General features: G+C 36.3%; 1 protein-coding gene across 2 annotated transcripts in view; it reads right to left on the bottom strand.

Annotated features, from left to right (window-relative positions):
• Nucleotides 1–20,529, bottom strand: part of MYCBP2 (MYC binding protein 2) — a 266,872-nt gene that overhangs the window by 36,176 nt on the left and 210,167 nt on the right. Inside the window, exons 56-62 of one of the 2 annotated variants that reach the window (XM_079721660.1) lie at nt 10,184–11,827; nt 9,038–9,207; nt 8,043–8,287; nt 5,897–6,064; nt 3,549–3,706; nt 2,166–2,365; nt 1,168–1,317 (exon numbers count right to left, since the gene is read on the bottom strand). In XM_079721660.1, the coding sequence (XP_079577786.1) occupies nt 1,168–1,317; nt 2,166–2,365; nt 3,549–3,706; nt 5,897–6,064; nt 8,043–8,287; nt 9,038–9,207; nt 10,184–11,827 (2,735 nt within the window). The remainder of the gene's footprint in view (nt 1–1,167; nt 1,318–2,165; nt 2,366–3,548; nt 3,707–5,896; nt 6,065–8,042; nt 8,288–9,037; nt 9,208–10,183; nt 11,828–20,529) is intronic. The other variant, XM_079721659.1, reaches the window with a different exon arrangement.

The raw sequence follows: 20,529 nt of genomic DNA, 5'->3' as shown, positions 1-20,529 counted from the left end.
CATACCCAAGGCATCCGTTAAGATTAACTATTTATGTTTGTATTATTTTAAGGGAAAAAGTGATAAGGTCACCCATAAATAAAATCACCAAACAAATAAATGCCACATGTGAGTATCAATTCCAGTGTACTCACTAGTCTACTAGCAGAAATGAGCCGTTCCCTTCAGTTGAGCCTCACCCAAATTGCTGACCCACAGAGCTGTAAGCCAATAAGCAAGCATTTTCATCCCCTGGGTTCTGGGGAGGTTTGTTACACAGGAATAGACAGCTCTTGTGAATGCGTGATAATCTCACACTGTAATTGTGGATTTTTTTTCTGTTTTTCCTTGCAACTCTGCTGATTTTTACTTCTTTAAAGGCTATATTATTAACTACAAACCTACGTTAACTACACAGAGCTACTCTTACCATTTTGTAGAAAGCCTCTTTATCCCTAGTGATAATTATGTCTTGAAGTCTGTTTTTTTCTGATGTTCAACTAGCTAATTTTGGTTTGAATTTACCCAGTATATCTTCTTCTACTTTTAATCTTCCTCTATCCTTATGTTTTAGATGTGATGCTTATAAACTGTATCTAGCTTTTGTTTTTTTCTGCCTATTCTGACAGTCTTTTAAATGGAGGATTTAGTCCTCTACTTTTTTATTCTAGAAATAGAAATGAGGCCCACAAGTCACAGCTACAGAGGTGGAAATGGGGCTGGAATCCAGGCTTCCAGGGTCCAAGTTCAATGCTTTTCCATGATACAGGCTGCCTCCTATAAAATACAAGTCCCTTCTAGCCAAAGATTTTTGAATTTCATGTCCCTACACAGTATCATTTTCACGCTCTGTACCTTACAGTAATGTTGTAAAGTAGACTGATCTTCTCTGTAATAATGTTGCCCTGTTTATCTGTCTTATACTGCACTGTGATAGTGTTTATCTTGCAGCTGATTGCTTCGAGACAGTGATGGCTAGTGAGAAATCAGAACTGACTGACAGCGTTTTTGGAGACAGAAGACTTTCACTCAGCATAGTTAATATGTTGCTCATAGCACTGAAATTTTATTCCTGTCTTTAGGTTATATAATCTGTGAATGACCTCATGAAAATTACCGCACTATCTGAAAGTAGTTCTACTCTTCTATAAAAATATGGACAATTAAAAATCCAAGAACCTCACTTACTTGTTCTGCATTTTCTTTGTTTGTTTTATTTTCCTCATCCTCTTCTTCTTCTGGTTCCACTGGAGCAGGAGTCAGTGATGCCACAAAATGCCACAGAATATCATGGAGAGAAGTTGTTTGGATGACATTACACAGAAGCCAGTTGAAAGCCTGAATAAATGATGGTTAAATAAGTCCAAGATAAAAAGAAAATATATGAGTGAACATAGCAGGACTTCTCTTATTCAGAAACAAAGAACCTTCCTGGACTAAGTCTTTTAAGGAAAGATACTAGGAAGCCTGATCTTCATTTCTCTGAAAGTACACTGAACTTACACAGTCAATAATTTTGGGCCTAATTAAAAAATTAATAATAATAGGGAAAATAATACCTATGAAATGCAATACCAAAATACTCTCCCAAAATACTTTTTATTTCAAAAATTTGTCTTCATATTAATTTACCCATGCACGTTTTTTTTCCAACTTGCATTCAGGATCAACACAGAATGTTTCTTAAGTTCTACACAAGCTACCATTTACTTAAATATACTCATATTGCTCCCACTGATGAAATGGCAGGTTACCTCCTACCCATGATAAAGAAAAAAAATTTATTATATACAAGTCTATGATATATAGCAATCCATTTCCAGAGACTCAGATAAGTTATTACTGTTAAATTTACAACTCAAAAGCTCACTTTTCATCCCCTTTGCAGGATTATTCTAACTGAAAAGACTCTGTGATTACAAAAAGCTTTTTTAAAAAGATATTATCAGGATTCAAATAATGAAGCAATGCAGAAATAAAGTTTTTTAGAGCGCTTAACTATGAAACTCTAAATTCATTTATATTCATAAACTTGAGTTTAATTTTGTTGTGAACACGATATTTTCTATTCACTTAAGTCTCTTAATTTGTCACAATTTGTTTGGTAGAAAAGTGACATCATTAAATAGAATCATCACATGAAATGTATGATGAATGAATCAATAATCCTATTAATGTATTCTTACCTCCATAGCAAAAACTCGACAAGCAGATTTCCTTAAGGCCTGTTTCATTGCTATTTCAAGACCTTCCAGATCATGATGCTGTATAACAAAGGCTAAAACTGGCCACTGGAAATTTCGTTCTCCTTTGGAAAGAGAGCTGTGGGCTGAGATTAGCCGGGAAAGCTCAGGAGATGGATGTCTCAAGAGGGAAGAACCAACTTCTATTTAAAGGAAAAAAAAAAAAAAAGAAAATTATTAACTTTTATAGGTAATACATATGATTAATGTATTTAAGAAGATATTAATGAATAGTATCTAGCTTATTCACTTTAGAGTCTTTGCGGTTTTTTTGTTTTTATTTTTGCAGGTCTGAATCTAAAGTTCATGCTTTCTAAAACACTTAACACGAAGTGATTTATTTTCTCCCTAAATGGAATCTACATCTTATCCCCATCATTTTCTACAGGACTGCTTTATAACAAATGGTACCTCAATAAGAGCTCAAAAATACTTGTTGAATGAACCTATAAATCATTAATATTTGATCTATCCTCAATATTTTCCTTGAAGATCTTCAATAAGATACATAATTATTTACCTATAAATATTAGGTCAGATCTTCATTTAGTAAGTGGTCGGCCTGATAAATCATTAACACATTATCCTTTTCTCCTTGGGTTTCTTTATTCTTGAGACAGAATCAATCAGCCCCAGTTTGAGACTGTTGATACCAATTGGTCCAGATTATCTAACATTTTTACTGATTAAGAGCTAGCCATATCCCCAGTTTTTATTATCTATTTGAGTGGTAGTAGCTACAGGAGTTATAAGCTTCTATTGCGAGTGGGAAGATCACTGTGAAAGTGTTAAGTCACTGGACCTGCTGGTTCACTGAAGCTTAGTGGAAGGGAGACTGGTAGCAATATTTGGCTTAGACATCTAACAAGTAATGTACTTTAAAGGTCAATTTATTCTTAAATAACACTGGATGATCTCTGGGTGTCTCTTCCAACTGAGATGTGCAATTTAGAGAGGCACATTTATGGCTAAGTCACATAAAAGGAACGTCTACCACAATTTAAAATTAATCCATTTCTCTGCCTTCAAAAATTCAATTTTAGGGCTTCCCTGGTGGTGCAGTGGTTGAGAGTCTGCCTGCCGATGCAGGGGACACGGGTTCTTGCCCTGGTCTGGGAAGATCCCACATGCCCCGGAGCGGCTGGGCCCGTGAGCCATGGCCGCTGAGCCTGCGCGTCCGGAGACTGTGCTCCGCAACAGGAGGGGCCACAGCAGTGAGAGGCCCGCGTACCACAAAAAAAAAAAAAAAAAAAAAATTAGATTAAAACAATATCTACAAATAAAACCACTTGGATCACTCAATCTTCTCTTTTATTTTATACTTACCAGTGTCTCCACTGTTAACTCTTCTTCTAGGAATGGCTTTAACCCGTGCAGGTAAAATGGAGTGCTGTTTATCATATTCAGAAGCAACAACTGAGTATGACCTTTGGAAGACAGTCCTCTTGGCAAGATCAGTATCAGTTATGGGACTGGTTTCCAAACTGCAGACAGAACAAGGTGACAGCTAAAAACTCAAGAGAAAAAGTGAATGACGGGACAACTATGTTTATTTAGTTTTTAATAGTGTAGTCAAATACGGGAACCCGTATTTCATGTGGAAGAATACAAATTCAAAGCCAACTTGACAATCTCTCTTTAAATCACAATTTGATCTTTCCAAATGTAGCCACATTTTGACTGATTTCAGAACTGCATCTTAAAACTTTCAGTTTTCTTAAATCTACTTTGCATTTCAAATAAAAAAGAAGAAAAGGCTTCAAATGTTCTAAGCTCCTTTCAGAATCAAAAGCACCGTGGTGGAAGACGTGTGTCATGATATTCAGGAAAATCAGGCAGATATATTCATAACAGCACTGAATAGAAAGAAAAAGGATATGTACATACAGAGACCTAATAAAATGGAAAGTGAAAGGACGCAATTTTCCTTTGGTGCTGAGTGTTCTGTGAGGTTTCTCATTCTTTGGGGGTGCTGCCCAAAGCCCTATCCAGAGCATGGCTGCACCAAAGTGTACTGACAGGTGACAAACTGAATTCCAGTGTCAGTTATATTATACTTACATCCATATGAGAACTCAATGGTTTTCATGCGGGCTTTAGGAAACCAACAATTTTCTATTTACTATAGAGGCATTAAAAAACACTTGAAAAAGTATTAAGATGGTTATATAATTTCCTTTATTGAGACATTTTATAAAAAAGAGAAATACCGTTCTTTACTTTCTAAGGCAAATTTATAAACTATTCTTTTCATGTATTCTTTTCTCTGTCACCTCATTCCATATTGGGCTATTTTTGCTCTCACCCTGAGTTCTAGAGTTGTTTCTTTTCCATCGTTCAAGCCAGGTTAAAAATCCTATGTCCCTCAGTAAAGCTTATATACTTTCTAGTAAGTGGCTAACTCCCTGGCCATTTTCTTTCCTCACTGCCTAAGTGTGTGCACATTCTTGTTTGAACAGATGATAAATGTTACCTCTTTAATTATAAATGTTAAATTTAGTTATATTAAATTTAATATAATATAATTAATTATTATATTATATTAATATTAATTAATATAATTAAATTAATTATAAATTATATTAAACATTTAATTATAAATGTTATAAATGTTAACTCTTTAATTTGACTCTTTAATCATTTAGTTAATGATGATAACTAACTGGGGTAAAGGTGCCTGGATGTCAGTTTCCACTGTTTGGCTCCAGAATGACCAGAATATAGGGATATGTTAATTTAATTCACTTTATATATGGTGTTACTATAAAGCACAAGACACCTTTTCTGCTTTTAGAGGAAGTTTACCTATCAACGTAAAAAACTGCTGTACAACCTAAAAAATAGTGACTTGTTCTTATAAAATTGATCAAGCTTGTGAAGAAACTCAAGCAACACAAGAAAACCCAAAGGTTACCTTTCTAATGACATCATGTTCACAGTTACTCATGCCTGAACTCTTGATGCTATCCTAAACTGATCCTTTTCATTATCCAGTCACTCAACAAGTCACACTGATTTTTCCTCCAAAATATTTCCTTTACCCATCTGTCTTTAACAACCATTGCCAACACAATCCAATTCCACACACACAGCTGAAATCTTTGATTGAAATGTTCAGCTTCTCAGCTGACACTGTGAGACTATTTCTGCATTTGTACCACGTCATTCCTCCTCTAAAAACTCTCAGTGGTACCCTGTTTCTTTCTGCATTATATATATATGCTTCTCTTCAGTTTTCAAGAAGCCCTTTACTCTGATACTATAAGGGGGTAGGGTGGGGCCGGGGGGAGCTCTGCAAGTAATAATCCAAGAAGCTCAAGATCTACTTTCAGTGCTATATCTCCCATGAAACCTCTAAGTACTGCCTCAAAGTGACCTTTCTCTAGTCTGATTTACTACAGCATTAAATGATATAATACAGAATGGAAATGGAATCCTTTATTACTTCACTAGTTGATCTTTTCTCTCCAACTGGATCTGCCTCTGCCATCAAGGACCTTACCTGGTTCATGAATGCATGCTTTTTCTTACTGCTCTAACAGTTAGCAGAGTTGACACGACTTCCTTCCCGAGATGGAGGTATGTATGAAAGAACTTCTAGAGCATTCTCTTCTAGCTTACAGTCTTCCTTCCACCAAACACTGGACTCAACAGAAAGACAATAACTCAAATACCTGGGTGGCATGGACTTCATGTTGCTCTCTGGCTCTTCAAATACATTAGGACTCGCATCAGGAGTTACTGATATGTACGGGGCAGGTACAGATGTTGAACGCAGGTACCTCATCTCATCCTGGAATAGGTTGTCATCTTGATAACCCACAAAACTTTCATGATGATGCCTGCATTAAATCAAACCAAATAACTCAAAAAGTATGTGGCAATACAGATAACTTTCTACTTTTAATCTCCTTCGTAAAAGTAAAAGCAACTCATTAAGTCTGTAACTGAGGATTAAAGTATTAAAATAGTTGTAGATGTAAGCCAAAGGAGATAAAAGTCTGATAATTTTACACATAGATATTCCTGGTACCATAAACATTTCAAATCCAAAATTGAATTTCTTTTCTCTCCTTTTTAGAACTTTTCTATCTTCTAGCTTCAGTGAGTGATCCCACCAGCTCTCTAGGTGTCTCGATGTCACAGCAGGCTCAGCCCTCGACCACGACCAGTCACTTAGGCCTGTGGATACCAGGTTCCCTCTCACTATTCCCCTTCTTGTTCCCCATCATCACTGCCTTGCTTCAGGCTCACGACATTTCTGCATGGACCACTAAAGCACAGGCGGTTACCATTTTTTTGTTTGTTTGTTTTTTAAGAGTGAAATTTGAAAAAGATTAGATATATGAAATGTTCCATGGGTTACAGGGATATCTATTCCCCACAGGGCTAAAAATATAAAATCCATAATTAGAGTATGCTAGCATTTTTTACATGTTTTACCATTTGATTCTACCCTTTTCAAACTGGAACAGAGAGGTACTAGTCTAACTAAGGACAGTAAACAGGTGACGGAAGCTGAAGGCTTGCTGTACTTGGCATTCCTGATGACTTCCTCCGCAGTCCCAAATGTACTTAGTCTCACATTTTCATTTTTGTTTCCCACTCATTTTATTGAATAATAAGTACAAAAACAAACAAACTACATAACTCTGCTTCTCAAAATGGAACTGTTGGTTGGTAAGCCACGGCAGCAGGCAATTTCTAGAAATCTTCATTTGTCAGCTGATGAAAAAAATCTGAATTTGGCCTATGCAAGGCTGTTTTGGAGTATCAGTGTGCAATGCATGAACATATGGGTTGCACCAGCAAAGCCCAATATAGGAAAAACAGTACACTGTTAACAGGCTTCTCTCCATCTTCACTTATGCCCTTGGATCCGGTTTCCACATTAGCAGCAGAGTGATCTTCCAGCTGCAAACCAGTTCATGCATTTCCTTGTTTAAAATTCTTCTTTATCCACTGTTTCCTCAATGGGATAAAATCCAACCTTACCATGGGCTACAGAGCCACGCATTACCTGGTCTTGGGAAACAACACTTCATATATTTCTCCTGGTAACCAATACTTTAATAAGCCTGTATTCCTTAAATGGGTAATGCTATTTCATTTGCATCCTCACATATGTGGTTTATGTCAGGAATTGCTTTCCTCTCATTTCCTGCTTGACTGATTTCTAGTTATCCTTCAAGACTGCTAAAATGTCGGATCCTCTGGGAAACCTTTCCTTATTTCCTTGGCAAGACTCAGGTACTCTCTACCTTTTATGCTGTGACAGTATTCTATACACACTTCTATCATAAGTACTCCTCACGTAACATTTTAAATGTTTCCTTTACATATCTGTCTCCACCAGAGTGTGAACACACGACGTCAGGATTTTATTATATTCATCTTAGTGTAACACAAAGCTGGTACTCAGCTAACCAAAATTTAAACGCTAATAGAATTAATAATTTGAAAAATGAAAGATTTTGGATAGCAAATATCAGTTTATTTCCATTTTAGCATTTCCCACTATTAACACACTGACGTCTGCCTAGCAAAGAGTAAAAGATAGCTAAAGTCTTACTAAGACATACTATGTATTAATAATAATACAAATCAACATAGTATTTACATATTTTTTCAAATACCTACTACTCTAAAGTTTATACCTCTACCAGTCATATTTCTGAGTTAAGGCAACTCAGAAAATAAATTCCTGGAGGTTACTTTACCGTATACAATATGTACTGTAGTGTGGAAATTCAGGGCATGATATTAAACAGTAGCGGTTAATCCAAAGTGATTTAAAAAACAACAGCCGAGTTATATTACCTAGCTAATGTCTGCAGGTAGAGACAAGGCATTTTAACCGGAAGATCCTCAGAAATGCCCTCTTTCACGCTGGGAAGCTGAGACTGGAATGGCTTTGTAGGATGGTAACACAGAATGCTTGGTTCGGCCGCGCTGCTCAGGGACAGCAGGAAGAGGGCGTTTGCTTTAATCACTTGGTGAGCCTCCATAGTGGGCAAGGCACGAGGAGTCTTGACTTGCAATGGCTTCCTCCTAGATTGTTTGACCTGAGAAGAAAATTTGTAGGGATCTTTTCCTACTTCTACTCAAATTTTAAATTTCTTAACCTAAATATTTCGAATTTCCAATAAAAATTATTAAACACTGTAGAACTGCTTTAAAATAATAATAGTGATTCCCAAAAACAACATTCACTTCATGTTTCTCCTGAACTTATTAAAACTAATTTATATCAAATGCAAACTATATTTTTCTCTTTCCTTGGGAAAGTTAAAAAACCTAAGTAGTAAAATCTAAATGTAGTTATCTAAATAAAAGGGTAAATAATCTGTGTGTGCGTGCATGTGTGTGTATATTTGGCAAATATTTTTACCTAGGTGTGTCACTAGTGTGAATGATCCTGACTTTCCAGGAAAAGAAAAAGAGAGAGGAGATAAAGAGTAGAAAAAGAAAAGGAAAAAGAGAAAGAGAGAGTTAAGAGAGATAAAGGTGAAGAGGGAAAGCTATATATATGTGTACAATAGCAGACAAATTAATAATAAATTATGCAGTAAACATCTGTTCAATAAGGTATGTATGCTACAGGAGAGCTGTTTTGTGTTATCCCAAGATATAATTTGTTTTTGTAATTAAAAACAGCTGACCTGGTACATAAATTAAATTTATATATTATTCCTGTTATGAAGGCTGATCTTTAATATCAATTATGTGGAGTTGTCTGATAATATGATCATAAAGAGATTTTTATAAGGTTTATTCTGATCACTAACAGCACAGCCAGAACAAAATAAAAATACCTTCTCCCTTGCAGCAGCCTGTTTTTCACGGAGGTATTTTTCTCTACAGCGATCACACACCAGGTACCACGTGCTTCCCCCTATGCCACCATCACCACAGTTACCAGCCCATCCTCCACAAAAATGCCCAATGCTATTGTAACCTTGTCCACCAGCATACCGGCCACAACCTTGAAGTAAGAACATAAATAAAAATTTAACACTTTAAGTGTCCTTAATAGTTTGCTCCTTGCCGCCTGTACATAAATGACAGCTTTTCCTTTTCAAAGTAAGCAAAATACTGAAGCAAATATCTAACCGCCACCTGGGCTGTTAATTATAGCAGCAAAATTGAAGGTGTAACCAAAATTAATCAAGTAAACGATGCCTAAAATACTGACGATACTCTATACAGGCAGATGAGAAGAACTGTTAAGATACGGGTACATACAGATTTATTTAAGTATGCTAAAAAAATGGAAGAAGACAGGTATTAGGTATAAAACACTCTGAGAATAATATGTTTTACAAATCATGTATTTTACAAAAGGTTGCAGTGTAATATGTAGGAAGAGAAAAACATTTACCCAAATCCATAATAAGTGAATTTTGGAATATAAATTGTTACAGAAATCGTTACATTTACCTAAAACATAAAACTGTCTTCTGATGAAACAGTTAATATCTCTTCCACAGGAAAATGCCCAAAGAAATCAGTATAATCTAATTGAATTTGCAATTCTGAACAGGAAAACAATACAATCAAAGGAGACCTAATGTTGTGATCTTTCCTGTGTGTATGGACATGTCCTTATTTCTATTGTGTGAATGGACATGTCCTTATTTCTACTGTGTGAGACACCTTAACAGCATCCTTTGGGTAACACACAAAATATTTAAAAAGTTAACAATATCTCAGAATGGGATACATTAAAATGAAATAGTACTAGATTGCCTTACCACCATACTATTAGATTTCTTTACCTATTTTTCATAAACCCTATACTGTATTGATAAAGCACTTTAAAAATTACATTGTAAGACACTATAAATTCTGGGCAGAAGTTTCCCTGTACTTGAACATAATTCATGGAACAGCTTAAGTCAAAGTGACCTAATTTGTTTTTCTACACAAAGTACTTACATATATTCAATAACATCACCTACCTGGGTGAGCCTGTCTCATGTGGTATGTCACTGGGTATGGATGTGACTCTCCACAGAGCTCACAGATGGTGTCCTTCTCTGGTCCTCCTACCGCCAGCTGGGCCATTTCACCAAACAAATTACCTCTGGGCCGAACTTCTGTCTTTTCCTTTTTCTTTTTTTCTTTTTTGGCCTTTTTATTCTCTTTCTCACACTCTTTCTTTTTAAGGACTGCACAAGAACCAGGACTTGGAAAAATCATATTCTGGGAAGCTGCTTTGATAGTAGCCAAAGAGATGTCTTCCCAAAAAGCCACTAAATGTTGCAGAGTCAGGGGAAGAGGAGACTTAGACTTCATTGGGTGATGCATGGACATTTCAAAAGTGGCCTCAGTTTTCCCGTCTTCACATTTTTCATGCAGAGGAGGTTCCTTAAGCATAGACAATACCTTATTTTTGTTGATACTGCCCATTTTAGATATATCTGGTCCATGAGGTGCAATATTAAACATATTCAGTGCAGATGATATTTCCAATGAGTGCCTATTTTTTAATTTGGTTTCCTTTTCTTCTGTAGGCTGCTGGCTGCTTAAACTACTTCTTATAGGAGCATGTTCTTTGGAAAGTTCAGGATTAAATTTTAAGAAAGAAGAACAAGCCATTGCATCGTGCACTATGCCTTCATGCCACAGGAAAGAGGCAAAGACAGCTCTGGCACACTCAGCCACGGAAGGGGACATGGCTTGCTTGGCTGGCTCTAAAGGTTTGGATCCATCTCCTTTGAAGAGAAAGCTAGATTTCTCCTTCTTGGGCCTGGTGTGCCTATTAGCACATTTCCGACTGGTTTTGGGGGATGCTCTCGTTTCCTGTTCATCTTTCAGTGGTGCTTTTCCTATGCTGAAATGAACTTTATTTGGACCTTCATCCACACTCTTAAATTCACTGCTTTCATCACAGGTGCTGTCTGTTAGGCTATTCGTTTTTAAAGTACTTGAAGTGCAGACTTCAACCACCTCACTGTGGAGGTTTTCTTGTACCACGTGGGGAGAAGGAGCTCTATTTTCGGATCCAGGGGAGTCTTTCGAATCCTTTGGTACTGGTTTTGGTTTCGGTGACGTTGATCGTCCCCTTAATGGTTCTGTGAGGGGCATTTTCTTCTTGCGGAGGGTATCTGGATCAAGGGTGTAAGAGTCCGATTTGGACCGTTCCCGAGGAGGATCAAGTTTCGTCTTAACAGGAGCAGTGCTTTTCTGAGGTAGAGTTTTATCATGCGGTGAGGAGGAGCGTGTAGAGCTAGCACTGGATGGGCTAGACCTACTGGCTGGGAGAGTCTTTGGCTTAGGAGATGATGACCGAGAACCTGGTCCTGGGGATTCGGCTCTGAAGCTAGAAGACATCTTCCCATCAGATTTTAGTGTCTGCAAGGTGTTATGGTTGGGGGATAATGACCTACTGTGAGAATCTGACCTCAACTTTGCAGCATCGGATTTCAACATGAGAGATTCACTAGCCGACAGCCCTTCTGGACCCCTCTGCTTCTTCTGGTCAGCAGTAGTCCGGCTCATACGTCCCTCGGGTTTCAGTGTTCTGCTGTGTTTGGAGGACAGTTCTGATTTTCCTGATGTACAGACTGGTCTAGGAGATGTTGAGATGGTTCCTCGGTCACCTGTATGGTCCATTTCATAGTGAAACTTGTTAATATAATTATAACTTACTGATGATTTAGCCACTAAACAATGAAGTAAGAAAACATAGCTAAAAAAATTTGTATTGCTTGTCACAGACAAAAATACTTCAAGAATAAAGAAAAAAGGGGGAATTCTCGTCAAATTTCTATTACATCATTTTATAATTCTAATATTCTAATGTTTGGATTAGAATAATTTATAATTAGTGTATGAGTGCCCTAAAGCTATTATTTAATTACATGTAATGCAGGCAGTCTGTTATTTGTAAAGAGGTTATGTTCTAACAGCTTATTTAGTTCATAAGTTTAGCTGGTTAGAACTCAGAGCTTGAAGAAGAAAAATGGTGGGATCCTCAGAATTAGAATTACAAGTCTGAATTCTGGGGCCTTTCAACAAGGAGTCAGGAGAATAAGAAACAAAAAAGATAAAAAGAAAAATAATCTCGCTCTTTCCTAGGTAAAGCATTAGATGTTTCTACATGAGCACCACTTGCTTTTGGCATCCTGGCCCTCATTCAGTGTCTCTCCTTCCTACTACTTCACACTTTCCTTTGAGGCTTTAGAGCCAGGTCGTCTTTGCTGTCAGTCCCTGGTACAACCTTCAAGATTATCTTTCCTCCCTAAAATCAAAACTTCTACCCTCAGTGCAAGTGATACTAGTTCACTGTTACGAGGAAAGCAACCTGACTGAAGTGATTCAAGTGACATGAAAAACTGAAAATCCATAAACCTTGCTAGAAGCATTTACATTTTTTGAAGAAGGATACTTAGTAAAAACCAGAGATGACTCTGGTTACACTGTAGTTCTTTCTTTTTCCTTTTTACAGGGATATGAACAAATGTGGATAAAGTAGAAATGTGTTTTGGGGCTTGCTTGCAGTGTGTGTGTAGAGTCACAGCCTAGTTGCCTATACGTCAAGAGAGCTTTGCCATGGCATCTGCCTCCTCATGGAAGGCCTGCAAGGGCTGGTAGTTTTGCTCATTACTACACTCCACTGATGTCATGTCAAGAATGGGTCAGCATAGTAAGTGTTTTTGTTAAATGAGCAAACAAATTCCTATTTTCTTAGTTTCTTTCCTTTCTGCTAGTCACAAATCTTCAGATTCTCATTTTTTACTTTTATGGCTCCCACAGCCACAGGGCAAGAGGCGACAGTAGCCATTGTTGTGTGAGGGTCAGATTTTATAAACCAATATATTGTATTTGGTAGAATCAAGCATCAGCTTAGTCCTGGCCACTAATTTGGAGTGACTGATGTCTGGAGCACTAGTTTTCGTTATTACTCTGACAGTTGGAAATGCCTTCATCATCACATTTATTTCATGAGCTGAACCATACATAATGCTGAATCTAGACTAATAAGCAGTAAATGTTTAATATTTGGCACCCCTCTCTCTACAAGATTAGTTCATGAATTGAAAGAGGTTTGCTTTGTAATTAATGATGCACAATTCCTCATAAAGGAAATCTCCACTGTGACTGGCTAAACAATTGAATCTTCCAAATATCAGGAACACCACCTGTCATATGCTAGCAAAAATGTTTTGTTATATAGAGAGGGCCAGAGAATATGGGCAGCTGTATACCTTATTTCTATGCTTCAAGTAATGGTGAATATTTTTTTAAGATCTGTAAGTGGTGACAGCTAAATACCTGTTGGAGTCTAGGCACATAAATAATGCAAAATTATTTCTTCCCAAGATGTCAGATTACAATTAAATCCTGCTGAAAAAATTTACTTTTCCAAAATATATTTCATATATTTTTAAAAAACAAATACGTCAAGTTAGTGAAGTGTGGTAAACCCACATACTAACTGATGTTTATCTTCTTCATTTGGGTTTCAAAAGTTTTGAGGCTTGCAGTAAGTATTACTAAAATTGGTCATGTGGCTGCTTTAAGTATCAATAAATATCAACACAATCTGTTAAAAAGCTTTAGATCGTAAATACTTTCACATTCGTCACTTAATTTTGTTTAATGTTTATCATATGTAAGTTTAAGCAATAATGGACACTTTTTTAATCTCAAAAGATTCTAAAGAAAAAATAATACAGGACAGGATAAAAATTTAGTACATTCAAACAGATTAGTAAAAATATTAAATATTAGGTATTCATTAATAACCTGCATATTTTTATGCCAAAATTATAAGTAAAAGTTTATATAATACCACCCTATAATATAATCATAATATAATACTCTACTGTAATATGATATGCCATAGTATATACTATATATCAGGTTACACAAGACTATATACTACAGAGATCAGGTTCTATAATTATACTACAATATTATATAGTATCACTGTCAACTGTACAAAGGAGAAATGTAAAACTGTTTTACTCATTTCTAGGAATACAAGATTTTAAAAGTTTAATTAAACATTACACTAAGACAAAAATAAGTGACTAGGTATCTACAGTATTTTATAGGACCAGAGCATATTTTAAAATCATCTGGCATTTTATCAATTGTCAATAGTTTAAACATTTCTAAGTTTAAAGTATTAAAACTAAGCAGCTAAGAAAATACTATAAGGATGACTCATGCCAGACAGGACAGCCCTGAAAACTAAGGTAAACTAAAGAATTTAATTATCAAACTGTTTCTCATAAAAAAACTAAAACAGGAAAATGATTTTTACATTACCTAACAGAAAAAATGAGTTGAAGACTAACCTGTCACATGAGATACTATATTCTTATAGATCACAATGTGCTTTATGGCTTACACATGTACCACCTCGTTCTGGTAATAATGGTGTTACAATTCCCCAAAGGCATTTATTTCTACACACTTATTTTATTTAATATCTCATATAGGTTTGAGATTAAGCAAGAGTTCTATTTAACCTACACATAGTAAACAGGCATATCAATTAGGATAATCAATAAATATTGAACAGATACATCACAAATTACCCCAAAATATCAAATTTTAAATAAAATTATAAACTTTAATCTTAAATGGAATGAGATGAAAATGACTGAGGTGAACTAAAACTTCTTTCTTGAAACCTCCTAGGTTTATTAAGAATGGCCCATCCGTGAAGGCACGCATACCCACCCTTCAGTTTGTGAGACAGAGATGAGAGAGCAGAGGCAGGCCCAGCTACACCATAATTTTTGTAAATGCGCTCACGAGAAGCAAGGTTGCGAGATGGAGATTCTACAGTGGAAAACATTGGCAAAGAAGCAGCACAGATTCAATGGAAAAAAAATTTAGCAGAGAACACAAGCAGAAACAAAGCATTTCAAATGGTATGCGCGACTACTAACTTATCAAAAAGTTTATATTCTGCTAAATTTTCCAGCAAGTTTATTATTTCTCTAAAATTAAAAACTGAATACAAAGGTCAAATTAATTAATTTAGACTAATAACGACAGCGCCAAATGTATTAGCCTAAAAGTTAAATAACATTCATAGCACTGATAAATCAAATTTGAGCATTTCTTTTCAGACTAATATTTCCTTAACTCAGTTTTCTTTAATTTGGTGCTCACTTACTTATAAATGAAAGTTTATAAGTAATTTTTTTTTTGTAAATAGTGAGAGATAAAGAGATGTTACTTACAGTTTAACCTATTGTCACCTGGTTTTCTGTATGGACACATGACTATAATTTTTCCAGTATGTATCTCAGAATGGACCCAAGTTGACATTTATGGTCAACTACTTTTCTGAGTCCATCCTCAGTAAAAAATGTTAGTGCTAATCCCAATAGTTAGTGTTTGTTTTGTCGATCTTATTACTGAGATACCAAATTCTGTTTATAAAAAGTCTCACAACACAAACAAAGCAAAAAAGATTTACAAGTCACTGGAAATGTTAGACACCTTAATGATTCACCATGAAGAAAATGAAGTGCTTAAAATTAAAAAAAATTACTTTTCAAAAAATTAACAGAACCTTTAAAGTGGTCTTTCAAAAGCAGTATGCTAAAAAAAAAATCTCTATCTAAATCTGAAAATAAATCCACTATTTAAAATTTTAACTCATGGCAATGAAAATAAATGTAATCAAGTGAGCTGAAATAAATTCAGGTAATAAGGAGATAACTTTCTTAACATTATTGAAATTAAAAAAATGAATACAACACACACTTTTCTCAAAACAGAAAAAGTAATAGTTGATGGATTCATTATTATGGCCAAGGTTAAAGATGAACTATTCATAAAACCAAGAATCCTTCCATATAAGGTACTGAGTATGTATTATGTGTCAGACATTGTCCTAGGAATCGAGCATAAAATGATGAACAGAAATGAAGTCCCTACTCTTATGGAACTTATCTTCCAGTAAAAGGAGAGAGACAATGAACAAATACACCCTAGATGGAGCGGTGATAAACCTGAGAGTAATAAGCACACAGATTTTGGGTAATACTCCATGCCTGGATAAGACAACTTAGGTAGCAAGGCCTAGAAGAGACCAAAGCCCTGGGACAGTCCTAGGAATACAGAATAGAGGAGGATGTAGAAAAGAGATTGGACATGAACAGCTGAGGTAGGAGACATCCAGCAGGCAAAGGAAGAAGGCGTTTCAAGGAAAAGAGAAAGATCAATCCTGTCAAACACTGACAACAGAGCAAGTAAAATGAAATCTTAGGGGCTTCCCTGGTGGCGCAGTCATTGAGAGTCTGCCTGCCAATGCAGGGGACACGGGTTCGTGCCCCGGTCTGGGAAAATCCCACATGCCACGGAGCGGCTAGGCCCGTGAGCCATGGCCATTGAGCCTGCGCGTCTGGAGCCTGTGCTCCGCAACCGGAGAGGCCACAACAGTGAGAGGCCCACGTACCGCCAAAAAAAAAAAAAAAAAAGAAAGAAATCTTAGAACTGACAGTTGAACTTAGCAAAACAAAAGTCAAAAACTGAATACAGCAATTTCTGTGGATAAGGACAACTTCAATTTCAACCCTGTAGTTGGTTCAAGAGAGAATGGTAGGAGTGGATGGAGGGATGGAGACACATGCCAACAAGTCATGTTCCTCTAAGTTAAAGAAATGTTAAAATTTTAATATTTTTGAACATTCTTCTTTTTAAAGTGTGTAAAACTCAAAGGCACCAGGAGCTGCAAAATGAGGTCTTATGCTATTTCAATCTCATATAATACTTACTCTGCAACTCTCACTGAAAATGTCAGTTAGGAGAGTGCCAGTTTTTGATTGGAATTCAAGGACGATTCAAACTGCCAATGTAAGGATACAGTCTCGCAGCTTGGTCACTAAAATCTGTGAAGACTGGGTTTGCAGGAGGACACAGGAGTAGGAAATCAGATACTATCTTAACTAAAAGCACCCGTAACATAAAAGTACAAAACTACATGGACACTTATTAGATAAGATGTTAGAGGTTTAAGGACAAACTCCTGGACAAAGTTTTGAAGCCAAATCATCCTTGAAGTCTTTCCAGTATGTTACAAAACCTAAAGAGACTGGATTCCTAGGTATGATTCAGAGTGAATAAGATGAAATAAACATCTTTTGAAAGTCTACAAAAGGTTACTGTTAAATGCCTAAGTACAGTAAGCTGTGAATTCACACAACACTTGTTCTAGACATTTAATTTTCACAAGCTCATGTTTAAAATACTTTGAAATAGTTAACTTTTTAAAAGATTTATATCTTTCAATTTAAAAAGGGAAGTAATCCTTAAGAGATACTTTGCGGGCTTCCCTGGTGGCGCAGTGGTTGAGAGTCCGCCTGCCGATGCCGGGGACACGGGTTCGTGCCCCGGTCCGGGAAGATCCCACATGCCGCTCCGCGGCTGGGCCCGTGAGCCATGGCCGCTGAGCCTGCGCATCCGGAGCCTGTGCTCCGCAACGGGAGAGGTCACAGCAGTGAGAGGCCTGCGTACTGCAAAAAAAAAAAAAAAAAAAAAAAAAAAAAAAAAAAAAACCTCAGCAGGTAAGGCTATGGTTAAATAGTCTTACCTGTGGGCGGGCCAGAAAAAAAAAAAATAAAAAAATAAAAAAATAAAAAAAATAAAAAAAGAGATACTTTGCTATCTATGCACAGAAGAAAAAACTGATCAACTTTTAGACACCTGATGAAGATTAATCATGCTCCTTTTTACCTTGCTTTACAGATAAAACAATCAATTATTAAATTAATGTCTGTAGAATTTTGATTTTTTTGTCATAATATAGTTAACTAAGGAGAATAATGTTTAAAACAATATAAAAAGCTGGATTTTTTCCTCCAGTATTCATTTGAAGTCAACGTTGTTTGTTTGGTATAAAGTATCCCCTTATTAACAATACGGTTCTTTACATGTCATTTATTCTTTGTTTTCTTTGTTTTAAATCCCGAGTATCAAGTTCCCTGGGGTACTTCATTCAGCCTCTGGTCATAGAAACTCTGAGCTCATTGTAAATTGTATTTAAAAAAATTATTCCCTAGGCTAATGATAATAATAAAACAGTATAACTTCTCTTTTTAATAAGGAAAGCATCCTCATTTCAGTTGGACAAACTGTGGTTTTGCTGTATCAGGACCTTGACCTTGTTATTGGGACAATACACTGGAAGAATCAAGGCACCTGTCACCATCTGGTGGCAGTACACAAAAGTGCAGTTCTGAGATTTAGAAAGGGGTGTATACTCTTTCAGGTTTGAGTCAACAATGAAGTAATGATCTTCTTCATCCATTCATCTGTTGATGGCACTTAGGTTGCTTCCATACCTTGGCAATTATAAACAATGCTGCTATGAACACTGGAGTGCGTGTATCTTTTCAAGTAAGTGTTTTCATTTTCTTCGGATTATACCCAGTGAATGTGCATTTAAAGCTGTCAGTCCGGGCAGCTGCTGGCTAGAGGACGTAATTATCATCACTATCACCTTATTCTCAATCCTCCAAAACATCAATAGACAGACGTGGGAATAATACTTACACTTAATTGTACTTATTTCTTATCTGCATGTTGTTTGGTTGCTCACATCTTTTGGCCAGGGTGAAGGTATAGTTTATATATTGTCTCCTCAATAACCAATAAACTAGTTTTTTATATTTTTAGAAATAAATAGTTTTAAAAGAAGTAATTTCCAGAATATCTGAGTTATAAGTTAAGCTTAAGCATTTACTGCCTGTGTTAAGAGTCTATTTGTCAAAATATCTGTAGTACTATTCAGAGAAGAATGCAAAGGTACAATTACCAGGGTTTAAATTGAGTGAAGAAAGTCAGAAACACTGTTCCTGCTGTTCTATTGTAAACTTGACAAAATGTTATTATCCTTGTTTGTGAAGGATCTATAGAATTAGGTTTCTTTCTATATCTTAAAAAATATATACACACATAAATGTAGATATGTATAAGCACTAACAGAATGTGGAATCCTACTAAATGTATCAGAAGAAAAAGGGCTTAAGACACAGAATAGGAACTAAAATTTACTTATATAAATGTTAGTATACTAAATGAATTATAAAAGAATGACAGCTAGAACAAAATTTCCAACTTAAGGCTAAAATAGAAATAAGCTTTTCACTAGAATATAACATTCATCCATATGATACAAATGCGGAATGGAAGATGGATGAAAATCTGTAATGATGTATTTTCAAACTGTCCGTCAACAATGCCATCTTCAGTTATGGAAATGCTAAGTATGCTTCCCACATTCGAATTATATTACAGCTTACTGGAGGCGAAGTTACCCAACCGAACTCATTTTTTCTTAAAATCTGCTTTTAATTCTGTGTATTGGCATTAGGTAAGCATATAATCTTTCAAAACAAAGACAGAAAACTGGACGCCATTCTAGACTGGCTCCTTCAACTGTGATTAGCAAGTCCTGTACAATTTTACTGCCTACGTGTTTCTAAGCTTGTCCCTTCTTCTATACGTCCACTGTAATTTACCTTAGTATAAGCCCTACTCAGCTCTTCTCTGGAATCCCTGCCTCTAACGCTCTCCCTTTCTCCAGAACCGTTTCATAATATTTTTAGTTATCTTTCACAAATGTAAGACTGAGCATATCATTATTTTTGTTTAAAATTCTGCAGAACTATATATGCCTCCATCTGCTCCCTCCATTTTACTCACTTTACTCACAGGATAAAGTCTAAACTACTAAGAGTGGCTTACAAGACCCTTCATGATGTGGCCCCGCCCTCTCTAGTGTAAGAAACTGCCACTAGGACACTAACACTCTAAGCTACAAACACGTGAAGTTGCTCAAGTGAATCATGTTTCCTAACATAAGCAAATGAGTTGATTCATTTGAAGTGGTTAAAATGGTGCCTGTTATGTGGTAAATGACTGCCATGTGTTAGCGATTACCATTTCATATCTCTCTTTCCTCAAACCACCAACACTTGCCCCATGCTAACTCTGAGCTGATGATGGCTTCCTATTTTACTGAGGAAACAAACAAAACAGAAAACAAATGGACACCGTTCTCAAGCTGCTGACACCACACACTCTTTCCTCTCCTGGTACGATGGATCGCCTATTTCTGCTCCTACTGGGCCGACGTCTCCCCTTTGCACTACATCCCACCCCTTCTCCCACGGATGAATACTGTTCCAGCAATCCTCCCCTCGCTCCTGCACTGGCAAGTTTCCTCTCTATTGGATCATTCTCATTAAAAAACAACCCTGATGTTACCTTTTCCCCATTAAAAACCAAACCAAACAAAAATCTCTCCAGATCTCACATCCTCTGCCTTGGT

Source organism: Hyperoodon ampullatus, assembly GCF_949752795.1.
Source record: "Hyperoodon ampullatus genome assembly, chromosome: 16".
Classification (NCBI taxonomy): Eukaryota; Metazoa; Chordata; class Mammalia; order Artiodactyla; family Ziphiidae; genus Hyperoodon; species Hyperoodon ampullatus.
This window is presented reverse-complemented; position numbering and strand designations above follow the sequence as displayed.